This window comes from Monodelphis domestica, chromosome X (genome assembly GCF_027887165.1).
Source record: "Monodelphis domestica isolate mMonDom1 chromosome X, mMonDom1.pri, whole genome shotgun sequence".
Classification (NCBI taxonomy): domain Eukaryota; kingdom Metazoa; phylum Chordata; class Mammalia; order Didelphimorphia; family Didelphidae; genus Monodelphis; species Monodelphis domestica.
In genome coordinates, this window is record NC_077235.1 from 80253497 (window position 1) to 80278733 (window position 25237).

The 25237-nt window shown below is 41.6% G+C and overlaps 2 protein-coding genes across 3 annotated transcripts in view; one reads left to right on the forward strand and one right to left on the reverse strand.

Annotated features, from left to right (window-relative positions):
* Positions 1-2607: 2607 nt before the first annotated feature.
* Positions 2608-24478, reverse strand: PSMD10 (proteasome 26S subunit, non-ATPase 10). 2 transcript variants are annotated; one of them, XM_056808948.1, is made up of 6 exons: positions 24341-24478; positions 23998-24154; positions 16605-16703; positions 10486-10632; positions 10190-10356; positions 2608-2919 (listed from the first exon to the last, which is right to left on the reverse strand). In XM_056808948.1, the coding sequence occupies exons 2-6, from the start codon at positions 24109-24111 to the stop codon at positions 2766-2768; spliced, it is 681 nt and encodes a 226-aa protein (XP_056664926.1). In that variant the 5' UTR covers positions 24112-24154; positions 24341-24478; the 3' UTR covers positions 2608-2765. The 2 variants fall into 2 exon arrangements, with proteins under 2 accessions (XP_056664926.1, XP_001363654.1); XM_001363617.4 differs by having other exon boundaries at positions 24274-24379.
* ATG4A (autophagy related 4A cysteine peptidase) overlaps positions 24412-25237 on the forward strand; it is a 59891-nt gene continuing 59065 nt past the window's right edge. Inside the window, exon 1 of the mRNA XM_056808947.1 lies at positions 24412-24544. Within this exon, the coding sequence (XP_056664925.1) occupies positions 24445-24544 (100 nt within the window). The 5' untranslated portion in view covers positions 24412-24444. The remainder of the gene's footprint in view (positions 24545-25237) is intronic.

Sequence of the window (25237 nt, forward strand, 5' to 3'; positions counted from 1 at the left end):
TTAGACAAAATAAAATACCTAGGAATCTATCTCCTGAGACAAACACAGGAACTATATGAACACAACTACAAAACACTCTCCACACAACTAAAACTAGACTTGAGCAATTGGAAAAACATTAACTGCTCATGGATAGGACGAGCCAATATAATAAAAATGACCATCCTACCCAAACTTATTTATCTATTTAGTGCCATACCCATCGAACTCCCAAAATATTTCTTTACTGATTTAGAAAAAACCATAACAAAATTCATTTGGAATAACAAAAGATCAAGGATATCCAGGGAAATAATGAAAAAAAACCACATATGATGGGGGCCTTGCAATCCTAGACCTTAAAATATATTACAAAGCAGCAGTCATCAAAACAATTTGGTACTGGCTAAGAAACAGAAAGGAAGATCAGTGGAATAGACTGGAGGGAAAGCGACCTCAGCAAGACAGTATACGATAAACCCAAAGATCCCAGCTTTTGGGACAAAAATCCACTATTCAATAAAAACTGCTGGGAAAATTGGAAGACAGTGTGGGAGAGACTAGGAATAGATCAACACCTCACACCCTACACCAAGATAAATTCAAAATGGGTGAAAGACTTAAACATAAAGAAGGAAACTATAAGTAAATTGGGTAAACACAGAATAGTATACATGTCAGACCTTTGGGAGGGGAAAGACTTTAAAACCAAGCAAGACATAGAAAGAATCACAAATTGTAAAATAAATAATTTTGACTACATCAAATTAAAAAGCTTTTATACAAACAAAACCAATGTAACTAAAATCAGAAGGGAAACAACAAATTGGGAAAAAAATCTTCATAGAAACCTCTGACAAAGGTTTAAAATTACTCAAATTTATAAAGAGCTAAATCAATTGTACAAAAAATCAAGCCATTCTCCAATTGATAAATGGGCAAGGGACATGGATAGGCAGTTTTCAGATAAAGAAATCACAACTATTAATAAGCACATGAAGAAGTGTTCTACAGCTCTTATAATCAGAGAGATGCAAATCAAAACAACTCTGAGGTATCACCTCACACCAAGCAGACTGGCTAGCATGATAGCAAAGGAAAGCAATGAATGCTGGAGGGGATGTGGCACAGTAGGGACATTAATTCATTGCTGGTGGAGTTGTGAACTGATCCAACCATTCTGGAGGGCAATTTGGAACTATGCCCAAAGGGCGACAAAAGAATGTCTACCCTTTGATCCAGCCATAGCACTGCTGGGTCTGTACCCCAAAGAGATAATGGACAAAAGACTTGTACAAAAATATTCATAGCTGCACTCTTTGTGGTGGCCAAAAACTGGAAAACGAGGGGATGCCCATCAATTGGGGAATGGCTGAACAAATTGTGGTATATGTTGGTGACGGAATACTATTGTGCTCAAAGGAATAATAAAGTGGAGGGATTCCATGGAGACTGGAAAGACCTCCAGGAAGTGATGCAGAAAGATAGGAGCAGAACCAGGAGAACATTGTACACAGAGACAAACACACTGTGGTATAATCGAATGTAATGAACTTCTCCATTAGTAGTGGTGTAATGTCCCTGAACAATCTGCAGGGATCTAGGAGAAAAAAACACTATTCATAAGCAAAGGATAAACTAGGGAATAGAAACACCGAGGAAAAGCAACTGCCTGAATACAGCGGTTGAGGGGACATGACAGAGAGACTCTAAACGAATCTCTAATGTAAATATTAACAACATGGAAATGGGTTCGAATCAAGAACACATGTGACACCCAGTGGAATCACGCGTTGGCTAGGGGGGTTGGGGGAAGAAAAGAAAATGATCTTTGTCTTTAATGAATAATGCTTGGAAATGATCAAATATTATTAAAAAAAAAGAATTGAAATCAGTTACAAGACAAGCCACCCGAAGCCCCTCTGCCTCCCCCCCCAAAGAACTTTATAGCAAATCTAGATGTATTTGTTTCTCTTTTCCTCCAGCCACAAATAAGGCCTGTCTGTATGCATTTAGGTTCCTCCGCCTCAAAGGGCAATGAACTCCCAATAGTGAAAAGCACACTCAATGGCAACTGACCAAGATTCACTCCAGGATCCTGGAATAAGAGGCAGTAATCGCCTGCTCATTGATCCACAATATGGATTGGATCTGATAGGAAGGAAACTCCTTGAGGGCAGAGACCGTTTTTTCTTTGTCTGTATATTTCCAGCACTAAGTACAATGCTGAGAACATCATTGTTTTCATTTGGTTGTTTAGTCATATTCGACTCTTTGTGACCGTTTGGGGTTTTCTTGGCAGAGATATTGTAATGGTTTGCCATTTTCTTCTCCAGCTCATTTTTCAGATGAGGAACTGAGACAATTAAGTGACTTGCCCAGGGTCACATAGCTAGTAAGTATCTGAGACCAGATTCAATTCAGGAAGATGCGTCTTCCTGACTGCAGACTTGGCATTCTGTCCTTGGCAGTACCATCTAGCTGCCTCTGCCAAGAACATAAAAAGGGGTTTTTTGATTAGCTGATGAGGGAAACTGAGAAATAAGGCTATAGGTGAATTTAGAACATACACCATATTAAAAGGGAATTCAGCGTTCGGGGCAGGAACATCATTCAATGGAGGCAGTGTGATTGTGAAACAGTAAAACATTTATTTCCATAAAGCATTAACAACAGGATTATGTTATTGAGCACAAGCTTATCAGTTTCCAAAAAACAGGGAACACTAACAAAATAACAACGGTCAAAGAACCAGATGCAGAACAGACATGAAGCAGTAGGCCTACTTAACTCTCCACCATTCTCTTCAGTATCGCTGCAAGGCCACCTTTTGCCACCTGCAATGGAGTCTTCTTCTCTTTGTTCTCAACGAAGATACTTGCTCCTTGGGACACGAGAAGTTTTGCTTCTTCAATCCTCTCTTCATCACAAGCCAAGTGCCTGCATTTGGGAATTACAAGGATTGCCAGTTGGCATTGACTTAGACCTGGGCACTGGGCACGCTACTGGACTGTGGGGCCCCTAGAAAGGCCACCCCCAAACTGAGAGCCTACTCTATCTTCAAAGCTCATCCTCCTATGTAATGATCCCTTTGCTAATTACACGGGGCTTGGAGAGCAGGGAAATGACTTGCCCCCAATCACCCATAGGCTCTTAAGTTCCACTTTCTGGTTTATTTGAATTCCTTTGGCTCACAAGACCATTTTAGCTATGGAGAGTACATGGACAAGGAATACCTCACTGGATACTTGGATCTGCCAAAACTTCCAAAGGGCAAGAAGTGCTCAAGAGGGCCTGGGGAGGGGAGAGGTACTTTCTCAAAAATGAAATTCTGCCAATCTACATTATGGATGCTCAGAATGGAGGTCAGATTTTCAAGTGTCATAGTCAGAAGTTGAAGACAAGGGGTTACTAAGTCAAGACTAAGAATGGGGAAGTCTTTCGTCACAGAAGAATATGGGCCCTATCTGCTACGGACAGTGGACAGGGCTCATAAGAAGAGTGCTAGAAAAATTAAAGGCAAGGGCTTGCTTCAAACCTCAAACAAAGAAAAATAACCAATGGTAGCGATGAGATAGCAGAAGGGGCTTTTAAGATCTATCAATGCTCTGACTTCTTGAGCACAGGGAACTGGGGGGGGGGGCAGGGGAAGGGACTCCTTATATCAATGTAGTTCGGCCTCTTTTCTATAACTTTGGTTTTTTAAAAACAACCCTTACCATCTATCTTGGAATCAATACCAAGTATCAGTTCCAAGGCAGAAGGGCGAGGCAAGGGGGGGGGGAGGTGAAGGGACTTGCCCAGGGCCCCTCAGCTAGGAAGTATCCAGGACCTCCCACTTCTAGGTCTGGCTCTCTATCCACTGAGCCACCTGACTGCAGGCATATTAAAAAGAGTAGAACAAACATATTGTAGAAGAAATTGAAAGCCTACATAGGTGAGTAGATAAGGACACGTAGCTAAGCTATTCTAAATGAACTCAAATCTATGGGCCACACGAATTCTATTTCAAAGCAGTGCAAAAAACCTGAAGATTAATGAACCACTTATGAACTCTGCTTGAGACTAGGACTCCCTATTTGTCCCTATAGGCTGCAAGTGCAGTAGTCTGATCCCAATGATGGTGGGCACGTAAGCTTTTACTTCTCTTTTTCTAACCTGGCTTGGTTTATTCCTCCTTCGTCAGTCAGCCCAGGGCCCTCCACTCCCCTGGGCTCACCATACCGGTGCTAGACCCAATACAGACACCCAGCTGGCTTTAGTGCAACTGCTACTCAGAAATCTCAAATTCAAGCAACTCCAATCCTCAGCCTCCCCAACAACAGGGACTAGAGGCACGTGCCATTCTGCCTGCAGACCACTGTTACTTATCTGTGGAGAATGGGAGAGGTGTTAGAAGTCTGGAGATGTTGCATGGCATAGAGGATAGGGCAATGGCCTTAAGAGTCAGGAAGACCTAGGTTTGAATCCCATCCCAGATATTAGCAATGACCACAGGCAAGTCACTTCATATCTTTGGGCCATATCTCTATAAAGTAGAAAGACTGGACCTCTGGAGTCCTTTGCAGTCCTAAGTCTGTGATCTTATGTGTGACCTGGCATAGCTCATTTCTCCTCCCTGGGCCTGTTTCCTCCTCTGTAAAATGTGGCAGTTGGACTGGATGGCCCCTGGGGTTCCCCACTTCCAGGGAGGAAGGATCTGTGATCCTATGACCTTTGAAGAGAGGAAGAAAATAGGGCAAATGAAGACCAGTGGGCTTGATATTTACTCATACCTAGCAAAATTAAAAATATGTTGCTAAGTCTGAGTGCTTGGAAAGAGAAAGAGACTGCTGTGGCTGCCACATTTTGAGACTTTGGAGGCCGTGAAAGATGGGACAGGAAGGGCAGCAAGAGTGAGATTCTGACCCTGGGCAGGCACTAACATCCATTGCCTAGCCCTTACCACTCTTCTGCCTTGGAACCATCACATAGTATGGATTCTAAGATGGAAGATAAGGGGTTAAAAACGAAGAAAGAAAACCTGAAATTCCCAGCTGGGGAGCAGCAAGGAGGGGAGTGGAGCTGTGGCTGCTGGAGTAATAATCATAACCAGAATAATAGCTGCATTTTTATAGCTCTTCTGGATTTGCAAAGTTGGCAGTTTTGACAGGATCAGAAGCTTGGGTATGGGCGTAGACTGGGGGAGTTGCTCAGGCTGGGTGAGCAGAGAGGTGGATGTGGAGGGCCGAATATGAAAGCAACAGGAACAGCTGCCAAGTCTGGGAACTGTCTTGTCTTGTCTTGGTTTAAAGTTGGGGAGGGGTGGGAAGATTGTTCATGGCTATCGCTGTCCCTGGATCGGGGACACTGAACATCATTCACTGCCTCAACTGTTATTACTTGCCCTCAAGAGATCCTGATTCTATTGGGAGTGTACCCCTTGAGGCCCCTGGGGTCTCAGTCCCTATCGTCCCTTTATTCAAAGTGCTGGCTTTGTCATTCCTCAGAAGGACCAAGCTGAGTGACAGGAGCTATACCGTGGAGCTGGGTTTCTCTATGGCTCTTATGGGTAGCATTTAACATTGGTTAAATGTGGAATTTGGAAGCACTGGCAGGAAGAGGTGAAAATAAGCTCTTTGGAGATGCTGACATGGCATACAGTTGGGAAATGTCTGGTAAAGCCATCACTTTATGGGACATGAGGAACCCCATGATTTTGGACACTATAAGGGATGCTCTACTGTCAGCCCTGGCTGATGTGCTGGGGTAAGTTTTGTTATTTAACCCCTAACTTTCTCTGTCTTGGAATCAACAGTGTGGATTGGTTCCAAGGCAAAAGAGCTGTAAGAGCTAGGCAATAATGGGAATTAAGTGACTTGCCTAGGGTCACACAGCTATAAAGTATCTGAGAACAGATGTGAACCCAGGCCTGGTTCCCTTTCTACTGTGTTAACTAGCTGTCCCTGTGCTGGATTAGTTTTGCTCAGCATTTCCCTTTTCATTCTTTTTTATTCTGTTCTAAGGAAGGATTCTTGGGCAGGAGAGGGAGGAGGAAGGCTGGATTTGGAAATGAAAAGGAAGTCAAAACAAAAGTTACCAATACACACTTAGAGAGAAAATAAAAGAGAAACAGAGTCAAGTGATGAAAGACAGGAGCTATTTCCCAATGTGTTTTCCAAGTAGGAGCCCTGAACACCTTTCTTTGGTTCTTGGCTTGATATGAAACAGACACCCGTTTTCTGTTGTCTAGTGTTAAAATGCAGAAAATAAATCATGTCCAATTGAGCTTGTTTTCTTCTCTGACTGAAACACTACTGGCAGAGATTAAAGGACCTGAGATTTAGAGATGGAGGTCCTTAAGTCCAACTCCTTCATTGTATAGAGGAGGGAATTGAGGACCAAGGAAGGGAAAGGATTGGCCCAAGGTCATACATAGGACCCTAGATCTCAAGCTGGAAGGGGATTTAGATGCTAGCTAGTCCAATTCCCTCATTTTACAGAGGAGGAAACTCAGGCCCAAGGAGAAGGGACTGGCCCAGGGCAATATAGGTAGTTAATAGCAGAGGCAAGATTTGAATCTAGGTTTTCCATCTTCAAATCCAACACCCTTTCCATTGTACCACATTGCCTCCTGTCAGACCTCAGGTAAGAGTCTCCTTATACCCTTCTGGGAACAGAAGAAATGAGGGCAGTGCAGGGAGGTGGGCTCTAAACAGGATGCATGGCCATACCAAGGGCATGAGTGAGTGATGGGATAGAGGTCTCCAGGGGTCTTGAGCAGGCCAATTAACACCTCTTCTTTGTCCTGTACCACAGCTTTATCAATGACACAAGGAGGAAGTTGGTAGGCTACCCATTTCTTTAGGATAACAGCAAGTTGGGAGAGAGAGCTCTGTGCCAGAAGATAAAATCAGGATTCCAAATGCCTGTGAGAGGCTGAAACAATGGGGAGGTGCAAACAGGATGAAACGGAAAAGGAATAAGCACAAATTCTGTGCTTTGGTTCAAAAGTCAACTGCAGAAATATAGGCCGGGGATGGAGATGTCAATAGTAGTTGATGTGAAGCTAGGTCAGTGGGTTTTCAGTGACTTGGGAGTACCACTCCACATAGGTGCACACATACTGACTGGGATGTGGCTACTGCCGCCCCCACAAGGGAATTTGATCTTGGATTGGGAGGAGAGTTAATTGACATTTCTAGAGTTCTTGGGAGTCTGCCAATTGCATTCTGCACAACAACTATGTCACGTAGAAAACCTAAGCTTTATTCTCCCTTTCTTTCCTCCATGAGGGACAGGAAGGTTCCTTGGCTGACACAGTCATGTAGCTAATAAGTGGTAGGAGTAGGCCTTAGGCCAGGACTTGGAGAAGCCATGGATCCCTTCCCACCAGCCTATGCTGCCCCTCCAAGTTTAATCTTAGTAAGAGGAACAACTAGAATGATGTTGTCCTAAACAAGAGATGGCCAAATACTGCTGGACCAGCTGGTTGGCTCATCCTAGAAGGTGCGCCATGTAAGGGTGAACTAGAACATGTTTACAGAGGAGTGACTAGGAAGATGGACAACACAAGCTCCAGAGAGCAGGGACTATCTCATTCCTTATATTTAAAGCCCTGGCATTGAGCAAGGATGGTGCTTAAAAACTGCTTAGAAAATGACTGATGGTGCAAGGAAACCAAGACCACCTCAGAAAATGAGAGTTAAAGCAAGGAAAGAATTAAACGCCTACTGTGTGTCAGGTGCTGTGCTAAATGCCTTACAAATATCTCATTTGCTCCTTACAACAAAACCCTGTGTGGAAAGTGCTATCATGACCCCCATTTAACAGATGAGGAAACTGAGGCAGACTGAAGTGAAGTGACCTACCCAGGATCCCACAACCCCAAGTGGAAAGTGCTATTATGAACCCCCCCCCCCATATTTAACCAATGAGAAAACCAAGGTCAACTAAGATGAAATGATTTGACCAGGTCATACAACTACTATGGGTCTGAGGCCAGATTTGAATTCAAGATGAATCTTCCTGACTCCAGGCTCCCATTGCAGTGCCATCTAGATGTCTCTAAAGCCACTTTGTATGTTTTATCAATGGATGAGGGTCTGTAGAGTGCCTGTTTTATATGTGTGCTGGGCATAGGGCATCCCCCTACAAAGAAGTCATATCTCCTCCCAAAGAGCTTACATTCTAAAAGAGGAAACAATAAGTGTATGAAGGATAAAGAGAAAGTGATTCAAGACAAGTAGCTGGGGTTGAAGGCCCAGAATGAGCATTTGGGGAGATGAGGAAGGCAGTATTCAGAAGGTGCTGTCTGAGCGATGAGAGATGAAGAGGGAGTATATCACAGATCTGGGGGATGGATAGTGCAAAGGCATGGAGATGAGAGACAGAATGAGGAACAGAGAAAAGGCTGGTCTGGTGGATCCCAAAGTCAGGGAGCGGGTCGGGGTAGGGGTATGTGAAGGGCTTTGAAATCCAACAAGGGAGTTTGTGCTTTATCCTAGAGGCAAAAGAAAATGATCAGGGCTGAGTAGAGAAATGGCTTAGAAGGTAGCTATGATGGAGGGCGTACTATCTGGAGGTGAGAAGACATTGGGGGGCCTTGTTCAGGTGGGAGTTGTTTGAACAAAGAGGAGGGGCAAGACGTGAGAGATACTGTGGAGATAACAACAGCAAGATCTGGCAATCCAGTTGTTAGAGTGAGAGATCAGCACCTGCATCCATGAGGTGAGAGAGTGAATGCTCACGTGAGGGCAATGCCAGGTTATAAGCCTGGGAGATTCAACCGGTGAAGTTTGGAAGAAGCCTCGGGGAGTTGTGGGGGAGAGATAGGTTTTGGACATGCTGAGTTTGAGATGGATTAGAGAGAAGCCCCTTCCAACTCCAAGAGCCTGTGACTGGCTATGTGGGGTTCCAGAGAAGGAACAAGGAAACCAATATAAGGAAGGGCTTTTTCACAATCTGAGCCACCTAGCGTGGAAAATGCTTTTACCGTATCAGGCAGACAACTGCACATTAGAGGAGGTTTTGAAACAGATAGGAGATGTGATATAGGAGGGAGGCTGGACAAGATGATTTCTAGGGCCCTTCCTATACTAAGTATTACCATCATTTTACAGATGAAGAAATGAAGGCACTAGAGGTTATATCATTTGCCTACGATCCCTGTAGTCATTTAGTGAAAGAGCCTGAACCGAACACTTAAGTATTCTGGCTCTGAAATCTCTCTAAGACTGATGTATTTCATCTGAACAAGCTACCTAAAGGCAAAAAAGAAGATAAGAACAGGGATTTTAATGCATAACATTTAAAGCACAACAAAATGAGATGTACCCTGAAGACTCTCAGGAGTTCCTGGTTTGAAAAATGGTGATGAATAATTCCTAACAAAAGCTGATGGAATTCCTTGGCTTTCCAGGTCCAATGCCAGTCAGACTAAAAACTCAACATATCTTCAAAGCATAACGTGGGAGCTGAAACAAACATGATCTTGAGCTTAAGCGTGTTTGGGTCTGGGGAAGGCTACTGTCTTTGTATTTTCGCCTATGTAGACCACAGTGAGGGTACTGGATTCCATTCTGGGTAAACTGTAGAAAGGAGTGGTATATCCAGAATAGTGAAACTAGATGGAGATGCTATCAGTGGATCCTAGATCTAGATCTTACAGGGCCCTCAGAAGCCATTTCATCTAACCCTCTCACTTTAGAGAAGAAACTGAAGCTCAGAACAGGGACATGAATTGCCCAATGAGCCTGGGTTAATGTCAGAGGTGCTTTCTGAACTCCAGAGACAGTGTTCTATCAATTGTACCATATTGTCTCCTTGAGGTCAGGACACTTGAGGACCAACTGGAGGAGCTGAGAATAACTGGTCAAGAGAAGAGATGATTTCATGAGGACAAGTCAGTTGCCTTTAACTATTTAAAAGGTGGTCACATGGAAAAGAGATTAAGGCTTGCACTTGGCTGTGATACAAGGAGCAAGGAGTAGGAGTTTCAAAAGGCAAATTTAGGTGCAATCAAAGGAAAATCATCCTAACACTTGGAGCTATTATTGCTCTAAAGGTGGAAGGAACTGGCTAAAAGATGGGGGTTTCTCCCGCCCTGAATGCCTTCAGGAAAAGGCCAGGTGACTTGTGGGACACAGCATAAAGGGAAGGGTTGGAACAGATGGCCTTGGTGTACCTTTCCAATTTTGTGAAATAAAAAGGTTCATGACTTCAGACTTACAAAGGAGTGTTCCCCTGTACATCTTGGATGTTTGCAGACGCGTTGTACTGCAGAAGGACTTGGATCATCTTCATATTTCCCTTGGCTGAGGCCCGGTGCAGTGGAGTAGACTCTAGATGGTCGGTAGCATCTGGATTAGCACCTCCCCCTAATAACACGGCAGCAATCTGAAGAAATGGGGGAAAAAGAAACCAAGTGGCTGGGACACTTTGGGATCATGGAATCTAGTATTTAGCACCAGAAGAAATGCTTTTGGCCCCATTCATCTAGTGGCCCAAGAGTGGAAGCTTGCGCACCTCATGTTTATTTTTGGACGCTGCATAATGCAGGGGAGTGCATCCATTGTGATTGATCGAATTCACTTGAGCTCCTTTTGCTAGAAGAGACTTCACAATCTCATCGCGACCAGCAGAGGCTGCAATATGAAGGGGGGACCAACCCGCCTGCAGGAGAGAAAAAAGGAAATGGCAGAGAAAAGTCCACATGCATTAAGCAATGCTAACAGTCAGTTGGGAGAGTTCCCCCATCTGGCCAAATTCAACCACACTTCTTGACTAGCCATCACAGGCTTTTGCCAGTTTGCCATCTTCACCTCTCACTCAGGGAACTAATGATCAATACTGCTTGTTTCTGGAAAGGCCTTGGCAATCAATTTTTCTGTAGCTCCTAGCATCAACCCCAAGAGTTTCCAGACATTCCTCCCTGACCATCAGTCAGTCCACAGTATGGGTGGTCTCTCTCCTTAGGATATAAACTCTGTAAAGGCAGGGATGGGCTCTCTTGGGCAAGAGAGACAAAGCAAGAGAGCTTTTGTCTTCCTTTCCCAGGCTCATTAACAAATGCTTTTGATTCAGTGGTCAATTTTCAACAGTTCTTACTATTTTTATGCTTTCCAACATTCCTCAAGTAGAGTTACAGGCCAAATATCATTACAACCCAGAAAAGCTTTTATTTATCGTGACCTACTCTACCACTATCATTAATTCCAGGAAAACAAGACATGAGGTGAAACCACATCACAGGTTATGGGGAGAAGTTAGTTTCAGAGCAATGACATAAATGGGCACTAAGCACAATGGCCCCATGGGGGACTGTCACAACTTTTACATAGTATAACTGAAAATCTGTAACCCTAAAAACTACATTTCCCGGGAGCCCATTGACTTCCTGTCATTATGTTCTTCCTGTGATAAATTCAGTGGGCATTCCTGATCTGGCCTCTTTGGCTTCCTGTTGCAAGCACAGTGGTGGTTAAGCTAGGGGGTTTGAACAGACTGATTAGCCATGGGCACGTGATTTTTAAAAATATTTGTTATACCTTTTTATTACTTTACTTCTAATAATCATTAACAAATCTTTTAAAATAGAATATTTTCATCATTGAGATTAATTTTAATTTTCACAGTTCCAATGTGCTAATGATGTTACTGAGAAACAACTCTGTAGTACCACAAAGTAAAATTTTAGACACATACACTCAATTAACAGCTAGTGTTAAAAAAAATACTGTAAGGGGTGCAAAGAGTTTTGTAGTATTATCTCACCACCCAAGATGACAGGGGGAACTAAGGTAGACCAGAGGTTAAATGATTTGCCTAGGGTCACACAGCAAGGTAAGTGGCTCAGATCAGATATGAATACATGTCCACATACAGACATCTCCAAACTCTTCTGTGACACAAATATCCAAGACTTTCGAGGGAGCACTCCTTTGAAGTACTGAGCAACAGGGACAAATTCTGTGTTTTGTGGGTATTAGAGGTAGTATGGCTGATGGAAAGGGATCTAATTGGATTGAATGCTTCAGCAATTTTGTTTGAATCTGGATTCTTCTACTTTCGTCTTGTGTGACTATGAGCAATTCATGTGACCTGTGTGAACCTTAGTTTCCTCTTCTGAAAAAGGGTCATGGTTATGGGCTAGTATTGTAAATTATCTTCCAGGTTCAGTGGTTCAACAATGATATAACCCATCCAAGGTTATATAAGTCATAAGCAGCAAAAACAAGAGAAAAAATTGGAATTCTCCATCATTCTAGCAGGGATATAGCTAGCCCCAACCCTAGGGTAGTTATAGCAAAATCTCTTTGGGATGAAAACCTAGCCAAGCCAAATTTTGAGGTATTTGAGGGAAAATAATTCTAATTATAACAAAAATATCTTGCTTGATCTGGATTTTTGCATCTGGGACTTCATTTTCCTAAATGCTTCCATTCAGTGTATTCCACATCTCTTTTCTACATGGAGATTGGAGGACCCAATTTGATTTCTGAATCTTGACTTAATTTATAGCACAAATGAATAGGAGAAATGATGATTGGATTTTTTTTTGTTTAAAGTAAGATGCGGATTGTGTCTTGAAAAATGATTATTATATACAAATCAAACTACCAAGAAACTTTTTTACCGAATTAGATAAAACCTTAACAAAGTTCATTTGGAAGAACAAAAGATCAAGAATACCAAGGGAAATAACGAAAAAAATGTGAAGGAAGATGGCCTAGCAGTACTAGATCTTAAACTGTAATATAAAGCAGTGGTTATCAAAACAAAATGGTACTGGCTAAGAGATAGGAGGATCAGTGGGATAGACTTGGGATACGTGACTTTAGCAAGACAGTCTATGATAAACCCAAAGACCCCAGCTTTTGGGACAAAAATCCACTATTTGACAAAAATGACTGGGAAAATGGGAAAACAGTATGGGAGAGATTAGGTTTAGACCAACATCCCACACCCTACAAACTCAGAATGGGTGAATGGCTTGAATATAAAGAAGGAAACTATAAGTAAATTAGGTGAACAGAGAATAGTATACTTGTCAGATCTTGGGGAAAGGAAAGATTTTAAGACCAAGCAAGAGTTGGAAAAAATTACAAAATGTAAAATAAATAATTTTGATTACATTAAATTAAAAAGGTTTTATACAAACAAAACCAATGCAACCAAAATTAGAAGGGAAGCAACAAAAATTGGGGGGAAAATCTTCATAACAAAAACTTCTGACAAAGGTCTAATTACTCAAATTTATAAAGAGCTAAATCAATGGTACAAAAAAATCAAGCCGTTCCCCAATTGATAAAGGGGCAAGGGACATGAATAGGCAATTTTCAGATTAAGAAATCAAAATGATTAATAAGCACATGAAAAAGTGTTCTAAATCTCTTATAATCAGAGAAATGCAAATCAAAACAACTTTGAGATATCACCTCACACCTAGCAGATTGGCTAACATGACAGTAAAGGAAAGTAATAAATGTTGGAAGGGATGTAGCAAAGTTGGGACATTAATGCATTGCTGGTACAGTTGTGAACTGATCCAACCATTCTTGAAGGCAATTTGGAACTATGCCCAAAGGGCACTAAAAGACTACCTGCCCTTTGATCCAGCGATAGCACTGCTGGGTTTGTGCCCCAAGGAGATAAGGAAAAAGATTTGTACAAAAATAATTCATAGTTACACTCTGTGGTGGCAAAAAAAATTGGAAAATGAGAGGCTGCCCTCTGATTGGGGAATGGCTGAACAAATTGTGGTATGTGTTGGTGATGGAATACTCTTGTGCTAAAAGGAATAATAAAGTGGAGGAATTCCACGGAGACTGAAACAACCTCCAGGAATTGAGGCAGAGTGAAAGGAGCAGAACCAGAAGGACATTGTACACGGAGACTGATACACTGTGGTACAATTGAATGTAATGGCCTTCTCTACTAGTAGCAATGCAGTGATCCAGAACAATCTGGAGGGACTTATGAGAAAGAATGCTATCCACTTGCAGAGAAAGAACTGTGGGAGTAGAAACGCATTAGAAAAACAACTGCTTGATCACATGGATTGATGGGGATATGACTGGGGATATACTCTAAATGATCACCGCAGTGCAAATATCAATAACATGGAAATAGGTCTTGATCAATGAATGATACATGTAAAACTCAGTGAAATTGTGTGTCAGATATGGGAGGGGAGTGGGGAAAGGGGAGGGAAAGAACACGAATCTTGTAACCATGGAAAAATATTCTAAATTAATTAAATACAATTTTCAAAAAAAAAAAAGAAAAGACAATGATTATTATATATGCAAACTCTATCCTCCCCCCAACCCCTTTTTCAAATTTCTCTACCAAGAAAAAGAAATGTCAGAGAGGCTTCCTGTTGGAAGTAGAGAAAGGTACAGAGCTGGCCTATAGAATCCAGGGGCTGTAATGGGAAGGGTAAGGAGACTGAAATTCATGCCTTCTGAGTTCAGTCAATAAAATAGAGCCTATGGGTTTTTTTAAAAATTCTGTTTCTAAGAGGAGGAATAGATGAGTTTGACTTGGAATTTTTTGTTTTGTTTTTGGGTGGTGGGTGGGAATTGTGGCTTTCAAAAAGGCTTACTTTTTGTGTAGGGACAGCTTAAAAAAAAAGAATCCTCCACAGTAATAGGCCTCAGAGTTAAAACAAATCCAGAAACCCTATTGATTAATTATACTATTTGTGAATTTGTATAAATAATAACAAAGATCCTCTTAAAAACATTTTATATTCTTATAGCAAAAGGTTAAACTGATATTTATGCAATAACAACAGGAAATATGAAATGTTTTTGAAAAAAAAAAAAACAAAAACCAACAAAAAAACCCTTACCTTCTCCAAGGATGTAGCTTGTGACTTGTGAAATTCTTACCTATATCTTTCCATAAAGCTTTCATCAGGAGCCTTCACAATGTGCTTCCTCCAGATTTACTGCCATTACATAGATCCCAAAATGGTACATGGGTTGTTCGTTATCCTAAACTTTTTTTTTCTTTTTAAGAAATCCTTCTCTTCCATCTTAGAATCAATACTATGTATTGGCTCTAAGGCAGACGAGTGGTAAGAGCTAGGAAATAAGAGTTAAGTGACTGGTCCAGGGTTAAACAGTATCTGAGGCCACATTTGAACCCAGGACCTCCTATCTCTAGACCTGGTTCTCAATCTACTCAGCCACCTAGCTGCTCCTCTTGGTATCAATTCTAAGACAGAAGAACAGTAAGAGCTAGGCAATGGGGGTGAAGTGACTTGTCCAGGGTCATACAGCTATCTGAGGCCACATTTGAACCCAGGACTTCCCATCTCTAGGGTTGGCCATCAATTGACTGAGCCACCTAACTGCCCCCAGTCATCCCCTACTCTTAGCACATGACCAGCACACTTCTTTCCTTTGTTCATACATTTCTCTGAAAATGTCCTAAGTATATTAACTTCTGATTCCAATTTATTGAAATCCTGCTTGTTCCCTTCTCTTAACTTTTCTCTCAGCATGCCTTTGATATAGGCCTGAATTATTTTCATAAAGATTTTGTAGAGATGGGAAAGCATATAAGTAATGTCTCAAATAATTTTTGAAGTAGCAATGAAGTCTCCCCTGCCCCAAGTATCTGGTAGCCTCCCCTTCCTGAGTTTGAATCTGGCTTCAGACACGGATTTAAGAGTTGCACAGATACAAAGAAATGAACAAGCCAAATCACTTAGCCCTATTTTTCTCAGTTTCCTTACCTGTAAAAATCAGCTGGAGATGGAAATGGTAAACCACCCCAGAAATGTTTGCAAAGAAAACCCCAAATAGGGGTCACGAAGAGTCAGGCACAACTGAACAACAATAACCTAACATTTATTGAGAATTAACCCTTCTATATTGTGTTCATGTCTCTATTTCCTTGGTTTAGTTCAGCTATTGTTTCCTTCATTCTTTTTGTTAATGAAATTTTTTTCCCTTTTACTTTCTCATGTAGCTCACTGGGGACTAAGATGCTAAAAATTCAAACAGGATGGCTCCACTCTCATTGGTAGAGTAAGAAGAGTTTGTTAAAATAATCTCAACAGATCCTTTTAAATGCTTATTTAGGTCTCTCACTAAACTTCATGTAAACATTTTCCTCCGTACTGCTTCTTGCCAATACACAGTACTGACTCCAAAATGGATGGTAAAGTTAAAAAAAAAGAAAAAAGAGGTCAGATCAGAAGTGTTTTAATTGCACTTCTTATTTTCCTTTCTTTTAATTCCATATTGATTTTAATCGTTGTCTAAAGAAGACAATGATTGGATTTTAAATGGAAAGCTGATTTAGAAATAACTCTCAGACCAGTTTTGCACCAAAGCTGTCATTTCCTCACCATATCAACTTTATTTTTGTGTGTTGTCATTTGGTTTAACTTCTTAACTGGGAAAATGAGGCACATGCAAATTAAGTGGTTCATGAGAGATCATGGAATGGGAGAATTAGCCATCAGGAGTCTGAGATATCAGCCTCATGACTAATCATCAGACCTGCTATATAACATTCTAGTTTTGTGATTCTAATTTTGCTGATGGTCTATGTATTTAAGCCTAAGTAAACCCTTGTCTGAAGCCCACAGATGGAAAGGAAATCAATTCCTTTGGGTTAATACTTACATCATCTTTATCATTCACTGGCACTCCCAAATTGAGCAGGAAGTTAACAATTTCACTGTATCCAGCTGAGCATGCCCAATGTAATGGGGTCCGATTATCCTGCATGGGAAAGAGAATTCATGGCACAAACATAGTCTTTACTTTTAAGAATTACATTCCAGAGCAGCTAGGTAGATTGAGAGGCAGGCCCAGAGATGGGAGGTGCTGGGTTCAACTCTGACCTCAGACACTTCTTAGCTGTATGTTTCTGGGCAAGTCACTTAGCATTGCAGGCCGGAAGGCAGATGGCCACTGTGGCTACCTCCCTCTCCAGCCCTGCTCTGTGAATTGACTACCTGTGGAAATGTGACCAATTAGTGTTTAGCAAGTGTAAGATATTTTAACTAATAAATATGAAATCATTCTGCACACACACACACACACACACACAGACAATCAGCATTGCCTAGTCCTTATTGATCTTCTGTTGTGGAACTTAGTATTGATTCCAAGACAGAAGGTAAGGGATTAAAAAAAAAAGAATTACATTCCTTCTATATTGTGAACTTAACAACAAACATATTGAGATACATTTTTTTTCTATTTGCATCCCCATCAGCTGGCAGTGTCTGGAACATAGTAGGCACTTAATAAATCTTTGACTAATAAGAAAAAGAACAAAAAAAGAGAATTATATGTGAAACAGTGAACATCTATTGCATATTTTTAAAATTTAAATTAATTTATTTAGTCAATTTAGAACATTATTCCTTGGTTACAAGAATTACATTATTTCCCCCCCCTCCCTTCCTGCACAATTTCATTGGGTATTACATGTGAACTTGATCAGAACCTATTTCCATGTTGTTGGTGTTTATTGCATAATTTTTTAAAGTTAATACAAAATTGTATGCAGTAATAACAAATTGGCCAGTCTCTTTCCCCTTTGGAGCTTTCTGGTTTTACTGATGGTTTTTTCTTTGTCCTTTCTGTACATCTCTATTATTTCCCACTAACTCAACTCTCTCAATAGAGAAACTCTCTTCTTGAAATGTTTAAAGGTCATCTTCACTTATTTCATTACATCTTCCCAAATACATGTAGGCTAATTTTCAACAACCATTTAAAAAAAATGTTGAGTCCCAAGTTCTCTCCCTCACTCTCACTCTTCCCCACACCTTGAGAAGGCAAAGCCCTTTGATTTCAATTATTCATGTGAAGTTATGCCAAACAGATTTCCATAGCAGCCATATTGCAAAAGAAAATATAAACAAAATGAACCAAGAAAAATAGAGAAAGCAAAAAGAAAAGTCTGCTTTAATAGTTCATCAGTTATCTCTGGAGGTGGACTGAATTTTTCATCACTGGTCCTTTGGAATCGTCACAGATCCATGTCTTGATGAGAGCAGCTAAGCTGATCACTGTATTGCAAATATTAATAATATGGAAATAGGTCTTGATCAATGATACATATAAAACCCAGTGGAATTGCTCTTGGCTATGGAAGAGGGGAGGAGAGGAGGGGAAGGAACATGAAACATGGAACCATGGGAAAAATACCCTAAATTAATTAAATTTAAAAAGAAAACAAAAAGAATAGTGCTGTTAGGGGGAAGCTGGATGGCTCAGTGGATAGAAAGCCAGGCCTGGAGATGGGAGGTCCTGGGTTCCAATCTGACCTCAGATACTTCCTAGCTGGGTGACCCTGGACATGTCACTTGACCCCCATTGCCTAGCCCATACCATTCTTCTGCCTTGGAATCAATACATAGTATTGATTCTAAGACAGAAGGTAAGGGCAAAAAAAGAGAGAAAAGTGCTGTTATAGAGCATATATAATAGTGCATATATAATGTTCTTCTGTTTTTGCTCACTTGATTTTGTATCAGTTTAAGTAAGTCTACCCAGGTTTTTCTGAAAGCATCCTGATTATCATTTCTTATAGCACAATGGTACTCCATCAGAATAGAAGCCCTTTCTTCTAATGAATTAAGTATAGTCAAATAAGACAGGTCCAACACACTAAGTCCCTCCTACTCTGCACCCCTAATCCATCACTTCTGTTGTCAAAAGTTATCTCTGAGCCCTTGGAGGCAAACAGGAACCCAAAGGGAAGAAAGCAACAGCTAATCTAAAGATTAGCCGACTTTAATATTTATAATTAAGAAATGAAGTATGTAGATAAGATGCCTTGAATCACTGTCATTTGATCAAGTTCTTCAACTTTGGATCAGGGAGAGAAGATTCCAAAGAATAAAAGGAAAGAAAGATGTATAATAGAAGTTGTTTTCAGGAAGACTGCCTAATCTGGCAACCTCAAAACAGCAAGAAATGTGCCAGCTTTATATAATTCAAATTAGAAGGGAAAAAAGTTGGTAAACAGTTTCACGTAATGTTAATTTTCCAAAATAAGTGGGGAGGGCCAAGCTTCATCAAGTTCCCATTCACCTTTACCACCTGCAATAACCCCAACAGGCTAGATGATTTCAAACTATCCATTTAGGGCATTGACTCAGTTTGAGCTCCCCATATTCCTTAACAAGTAGTGCTGCCAAGGACAGTGAATGGTCAGAGAAGATCCAGTAGTGCATGGGTGGGCTTCTATCCCTGAACACAAAGGAGTTGGTATAAGCCCAGCCCTAGTCTTCTGTATATGAAGTTTCCATATGGCAAGGATCTCCCACACCAAAAGAGCCTGAGAAGACCCACCCAGAGAAGTGGAAAGGTTCAGGGGAAAAAAGCATCAATCATCAAAAAAAAAGGGGGGGGGGGACAGAGAAGGCACTATTGTTGTGGCTGCAGAAACAAACTCAGAGAATCCTAAATAGTATGAATTTAAGAGAAGAATTTACTCCAGAAAAGCAACATTGCAAAGAAAAACAGCGCTGAAAGTCTTAAGAACTCTTGACAATTGATTATGAAAAACTCCTCAAGAGCATCCTGACAAAGTATGGGCAAAAAGGGCAGAAAGAGATGCACATTTTTGGATCTGGGCACTGTATATGTTTTGGCTAACAGCATATTTGTTAGAAGGGCTCTTCTTTTTTATTTTCTTTTTAGATCTTTCCTTATCTTAGTGATAACAAAAACAGAGGGCCATTGTAAAAATACTTTTAAATGTGCAGAAAGAGAACAGGGGGAGGGCGGGATAAGCAGGACAATTCTGAAAAATGTAGAATTTATATATACACACACACACACATGCATATATTTAAAAGCACTTATATATTTTGTTACAAGGATTTGTTTTTAACATTTTCTTATGCCCATTAAATGGGATGAGAAAGCAAGTTTGAGCTTTTGGCTCAAAGAACTAGGGCCACAGTACTATATATATATATATCATGTATAGCAGAAAACAGAAGGAAGCACAGATAAGTAGGACAGTTTTGAAAATGAAGGGTTGCATTTATTTCTATATACTTAAAAATTATGTAGATTGCTTTTGACTATTCTTGTTACAGGGATTTTTAAAAAACCTTTTCCTATCTCTATTAATTAGGAGGGTATTGGGATAAGCAGTCATGGAACCTCAAAATGGGGCCATTGGAACATTAAAAAAATACATCTATAGATGAGAAGAAACAGATAAGCATAAAAAATTTGAAAGTACGTTTATTATATATGCACATATATATAAAGCAGGAGGCAGCTAGGTGACTCAGTAGACTGAGAGCCAGGACAAGAGATGACAGATCTTGGGTTCAAATCTGGATTTAGACACTTGCTGGCTACGCAAGTCACTTATCGCCTAGCCCTTATTGTTCTGCTGGAACAAATATAAAGTATTGATTCTAAGACAAAAAGTTAAAAAAAAGAAAGCACACATCCTTTAACAAAACGGTATACATTAATTTTGTTCAACTATGTTTATATTACAAGGATTCTTTTTTATCTTTCCTTATCCCCATTAATTGGGGGGGGGGGGAGTTAAGCAGGGTAAGCAGTAGTGATGCTAAAAAAAGAGGGTCATTGTAACTTTTTTAAAAAAATGCATAAATGGTGATAGCTAGGTTGCCCAGTGGGTACAGTGACTTGCCTGGAGTCAGGAAGACCTGGGACCTTTAACACTACCTAGCTATGTGGCCCTGGGTAAATCGCTTAACCCCTGATGCCTAGTCCTTGCCCTTCTTCTGTCTTCCCATTAAGTGTTTTTCTAAGAAAGTATGGGTTTAAAAAAAAAAACACCTTCAAATGAGAATGGAAAGAAACACAGACAAGCAGGGGAATTTTGAAAGTATAGATTATATACTTTATTTTTCCATCTTAGAATCAAAATACTGTGTATTGGTTCCAAGGCAGAAAAGAAGGGCTAGGCAATGGGTATTAATTGACTTGCTCAGGGTCACCCACCTAGGAAGTATCTGAGGGCATATTTGAACCCAGGACCTCCCATCTCTGGGCCTGGCTCTCAATTCACTGCTGTCCCCTAGATTATATACGTTTTTTTAAAAAAGCACTTATATACTACAAACAAATCTATTGTGTATATCCATTTTGCTCTATGATACAAGGATTCCTTTGTACCTTTCCTTATTTCCATTAATGGGGGGTGATGGGGATGGCCTAAGTAGTGGAGAGGATAAGCAATAGGAGTGGCAAAAAGTGGGTCACTGTAACATTTTTTTAATGTACAGAAGAAAAAAACAGAAGGAAGCAGAGATGAGCATGTCAGTTTGTAAAGTGTCGAATTTATTATATGCTTTTAAAAAAGCAGTTTTATATATCTATAAAAGTTATAGACATATAAACATTGTCATATAAATGTTATACATAAAAGTTAGCTATTTATGTTATATATAAAAGTTAGTTATACATAAAAGTTAGTAATGTTATATATAAAAGTTAAAGTTATATGTTATTTGTTAAAAATACAAGTTAATTATATAAACATTATTTATAAGTTATACATACAAAAGTTATATATAAAAGTTAAAGTAATATGCTATACATAAAAGTTAGCTACATGTTATATATAAAAATTAAAATTATACATAAGTTATTTATGTTATATATAAAAGATAGTTATATACAAAACTTAAAGTAATACATGTTATACATAAGTTAGCTGTTATATATAACTTATATATGTTATAGGTTAGTTATGTTATAGATATAAAAGTTAATTATATATAGAAAAGTTAGCTGTATATATAAAAGTTAGTTATATACATGTTATTTATGTGTTATATATATATAAGTTAAAGTTACAAGTTAGTTATGTCATAGATATAATAGTTATATTATATACAACTTAGTTCTACATGTTATATATAAAAGTTCTATATGCTAGATGTTAAAGTTATAGATAAAAGTTAAAGTAATGCACGTTATACATAAAGTTAGCTGTATATGTTATATATGTTAGTTTTATATACATATACACATACATTATATGTCTATATAAAAAAATCTAGTGGATAAACTCATTTTCCCTGACTATGTTTATTTGTTACAAGGATTTATTTGACCTTTCCTCATCTCCTTTAATGGGGAGGTGGACCTGGGGTTAAGCAAAGGAGTGCATGAGCAGTAGTTATTCCACCCCACCCCCCAACCTTATATTTTTTTAATGGACAGAAGGCAGAAAGAAGCATAGACAAGCAGGATAGGTTTAAAAGTAAGGTATAGAATTCATTACATTTCCATTTTAAAAGCAAGGGATGGGAAACGAAGATCTATGGTTTCATATGATCTGTTTCTTTCCGTTCTCATTTGAAGGGTTTTTTTTAAACCCTTACTTTCCCTTAATGGGAAGACAGAAGGGCAAGGCCTAGGCATCAGGGGTTAAGTGATTTACCCAGGGCCACATAGCTAGGTAGTGTTAAAGGTCCTGACTCCAGGCAAGTCACTGTATTAAATTCTGTGATATTTAGGGAAATGGCCCTTTTTTGTTGTTTTAAGGCCAGAATTAAAAAAAAAAAAAGGTTCTTATTTTTAAGAAGAGAAAGGAGGCGCCCACGCCACCACCCCAGGTCTCTGTTTAGGTCCTGGTATCTCACAGGGCTTAGAAATGGAGGTCTCTTTGCCATATCCCCATTCCCTGCTGAGCAGCAGCACTGGCTAAGCCCTACTGCTACATAACTCGTTAGGCACCTGAGGCCCACTGCGGCCCAGGAGGGAGCCACACTTAAGTATGTCTGGTCTCCATACCGCAACACCAGCCTGGGCGGTACCCCGAGTCTTGTCAAGGAGAGAAAGGGGCACGAAGTAAAAATGCCTGCTGTTTGGGAAGTAAGGGCCACAGAGTGGGGGTTTTAACTCCGCACTCACGAGGTTGCCTTGCAAATTATTTTGTTGCAATCCACTTGGGTTTCGTTGCAATTCAATGTTGTTTGTCTTATGCGTTTAAAAACATAATTCTGAGAAAGGTACAAGATGTTTCTCAAAGCTTCGCGGGGGGCTGGTAAAAGAAGTCCCCTCCCCCCCAAAATAGGAAAGAAGGAAAAGGAAAATCAAATCTTTAGATTCAAGATCTAGCATAAGGGGGGGGGGGCTCCACAAAAGATTCAACCTCTTTCCATTTTCCAAACGGAGAAACAGGTCGGTCCACTGAAGGGAAAAATCTTTTTGCTTATTGTCTCATCTAGGTGCTAGATTTAAGGCTGGAGAGGGCACCAGTGAGCCCCACCCCTTTCCCCCTCAAAGTTAGAGAGGTGGAGATTCTTGCTTAGGGTTGCAACGGGGAACGCAATCAGCCCCACCCATCCCCCTTTACCCCCTGTGGCGTGTATGTGCATGGGGAGAGTCTTCCGACCCCACCTGGGACTGTAGTTGGGAGTGGGGGAGAAGGGCGTCAAGTTCCCCATCCCCCCCACCCGCGCGCGCCTTTTTTTCCCCTCCACGTGAGGGAGGGGAAGTCTGGCTTGCGGCCCCACCTGGTGGGCTGGGGGGGGGAAGAGAAGGGCGTCGAGTCCCACCCCCCCTTTTTTTCTTCACGTCGGGGAGGGGAAATCTCTCTTAGGGTCCCTGTTGGGGTGCTAAGCCTCAGGGGAAGGGCATTCAGCCCCACCCACATTTTTTTCCTCCTCCAAGTGTGGGGTAGTTTTTCTTAGGCCCCCACCAGGGGCGCTGGACCCCTGAGGGGGGGAAGGGCGTCGAGTCCCACCCACCCACTATTTTTTTCTGCACGTGGGGGAGGGGACGAGTCTCTCTTAGAACCCCACTTAGGGTGCTAGATTGAAGAGATGGCCCTAGGGGCCTTCCCCAAGGCCTGGGGGCCTTTCTTCCTCCCTCTCCCCCCCACCTCTGGCCTGGAGGCTCCAGTAGCTGGAAGCCCACCAAGGCCCGTTAAGGACTCTAGCGCTCGAGCCTCGGCACAACTCGCGTCTTCGACTTCGCCCAGAGCAGAGCTCCAGGAGGAGGGAGTTGCGAGGGAAGGCGGCCGGCCGAGCTCCCTCGCTCAGGCCCTCACCTGATCAATCTTGGTGGCCTCGGATTTGTCGGTGAGGATCTTTTCCTTCAGCTGCTCCAATTTTCCGTTAAAGGCCAGGTTGCAGATATCCACGTTCGACACGAAGCCCTCCATCTCGCCGACTCCCGGAGTTCTAGTCTTGGCTCCTCCTCTTACTCTGGAGACCAATAGAAGAACCGCTAAGGCGGGACCCTAACCACTCAGACCTCTCTAATCTTTCCCCCCTTCCCAGAGCCCAATCACCCCCTCCCGCAGCTAACTCCCACCCCCACCCACCGTTCTTATCACAATAGCCTTCTGGGAGTTGTAGTTCGAGTCAGGCTCTGGGCTGGGTAGCCTTCACCTTCAATGAGCTGCCTTGGGGTGTTAGGCCACGAGTCCCAGTGTGCCTCGCGGCGCGCAGTCGCAGTACAGTCTGCAGAATGCACCAACGATGACAGCTGGAGAATGGAGTGGAGGCCTTGGAGCGGCGCTGGCGGCGATGGATGGGGCGGAGAGCGATCTCAGGCTTCTTGGGTCACACTCCGAAGCCCGGGGGAAAAGCGGGGTGAGTGTTGCCTTAGGGTTGGGTGGGGGGCTGGCCGATCTGGCCTCTGCTCAGAGGGACGGGCTCGCGGCGGGGAGAGAGGAGGCAAGACTGTCCGGGAGCCACTTAGGGACGCTGTCCGAGTTAGGGGAGCACGAGTCAGTGAGCTCAGGGGCCCGTCTTGGGGATCTAGACCCTGCGGCAGAGCTGACACAGGTCCCACTGTGACGTCATGCAGAGGCCGCATCGCTATGGATTTGTGGTTGCCCCGCCCCAGCTTGGTGACGTCACATTGTGGTCATTCCACTGAGTTTCTATGAACTTTGGGATGGGGGAGCACCATGGCAACTGCAGTCCGAGACTAGATGTAGGTTGAGAGGACAGCCAAACTCATCCTTTTACATATGGGGAAACTGAGGGCTAGGGAGGAGAAGGGACTCGTCCGATGTTACATATAGGATCCTAGAACTAGAGCTGGGAGAGATCTCAGAGGTCATTAGTCCAACCCTCAGCATTTTACAGATGAGGAAACTGAGGCCAAGGGAGAGGAAATCACTTGCTCCAAATAGCAGAATCAGCATTCAAATTCAGGTCCTTTGCCACTGTTAACATAGAAATAATGCAGAACTACCAAAATAGTCAGAAAGTCCAAGTCTTTAATCAGGAAAGGGATAATTCCAGTATTTGGCTCTTTACTCAGAGTCTGGCGCCACA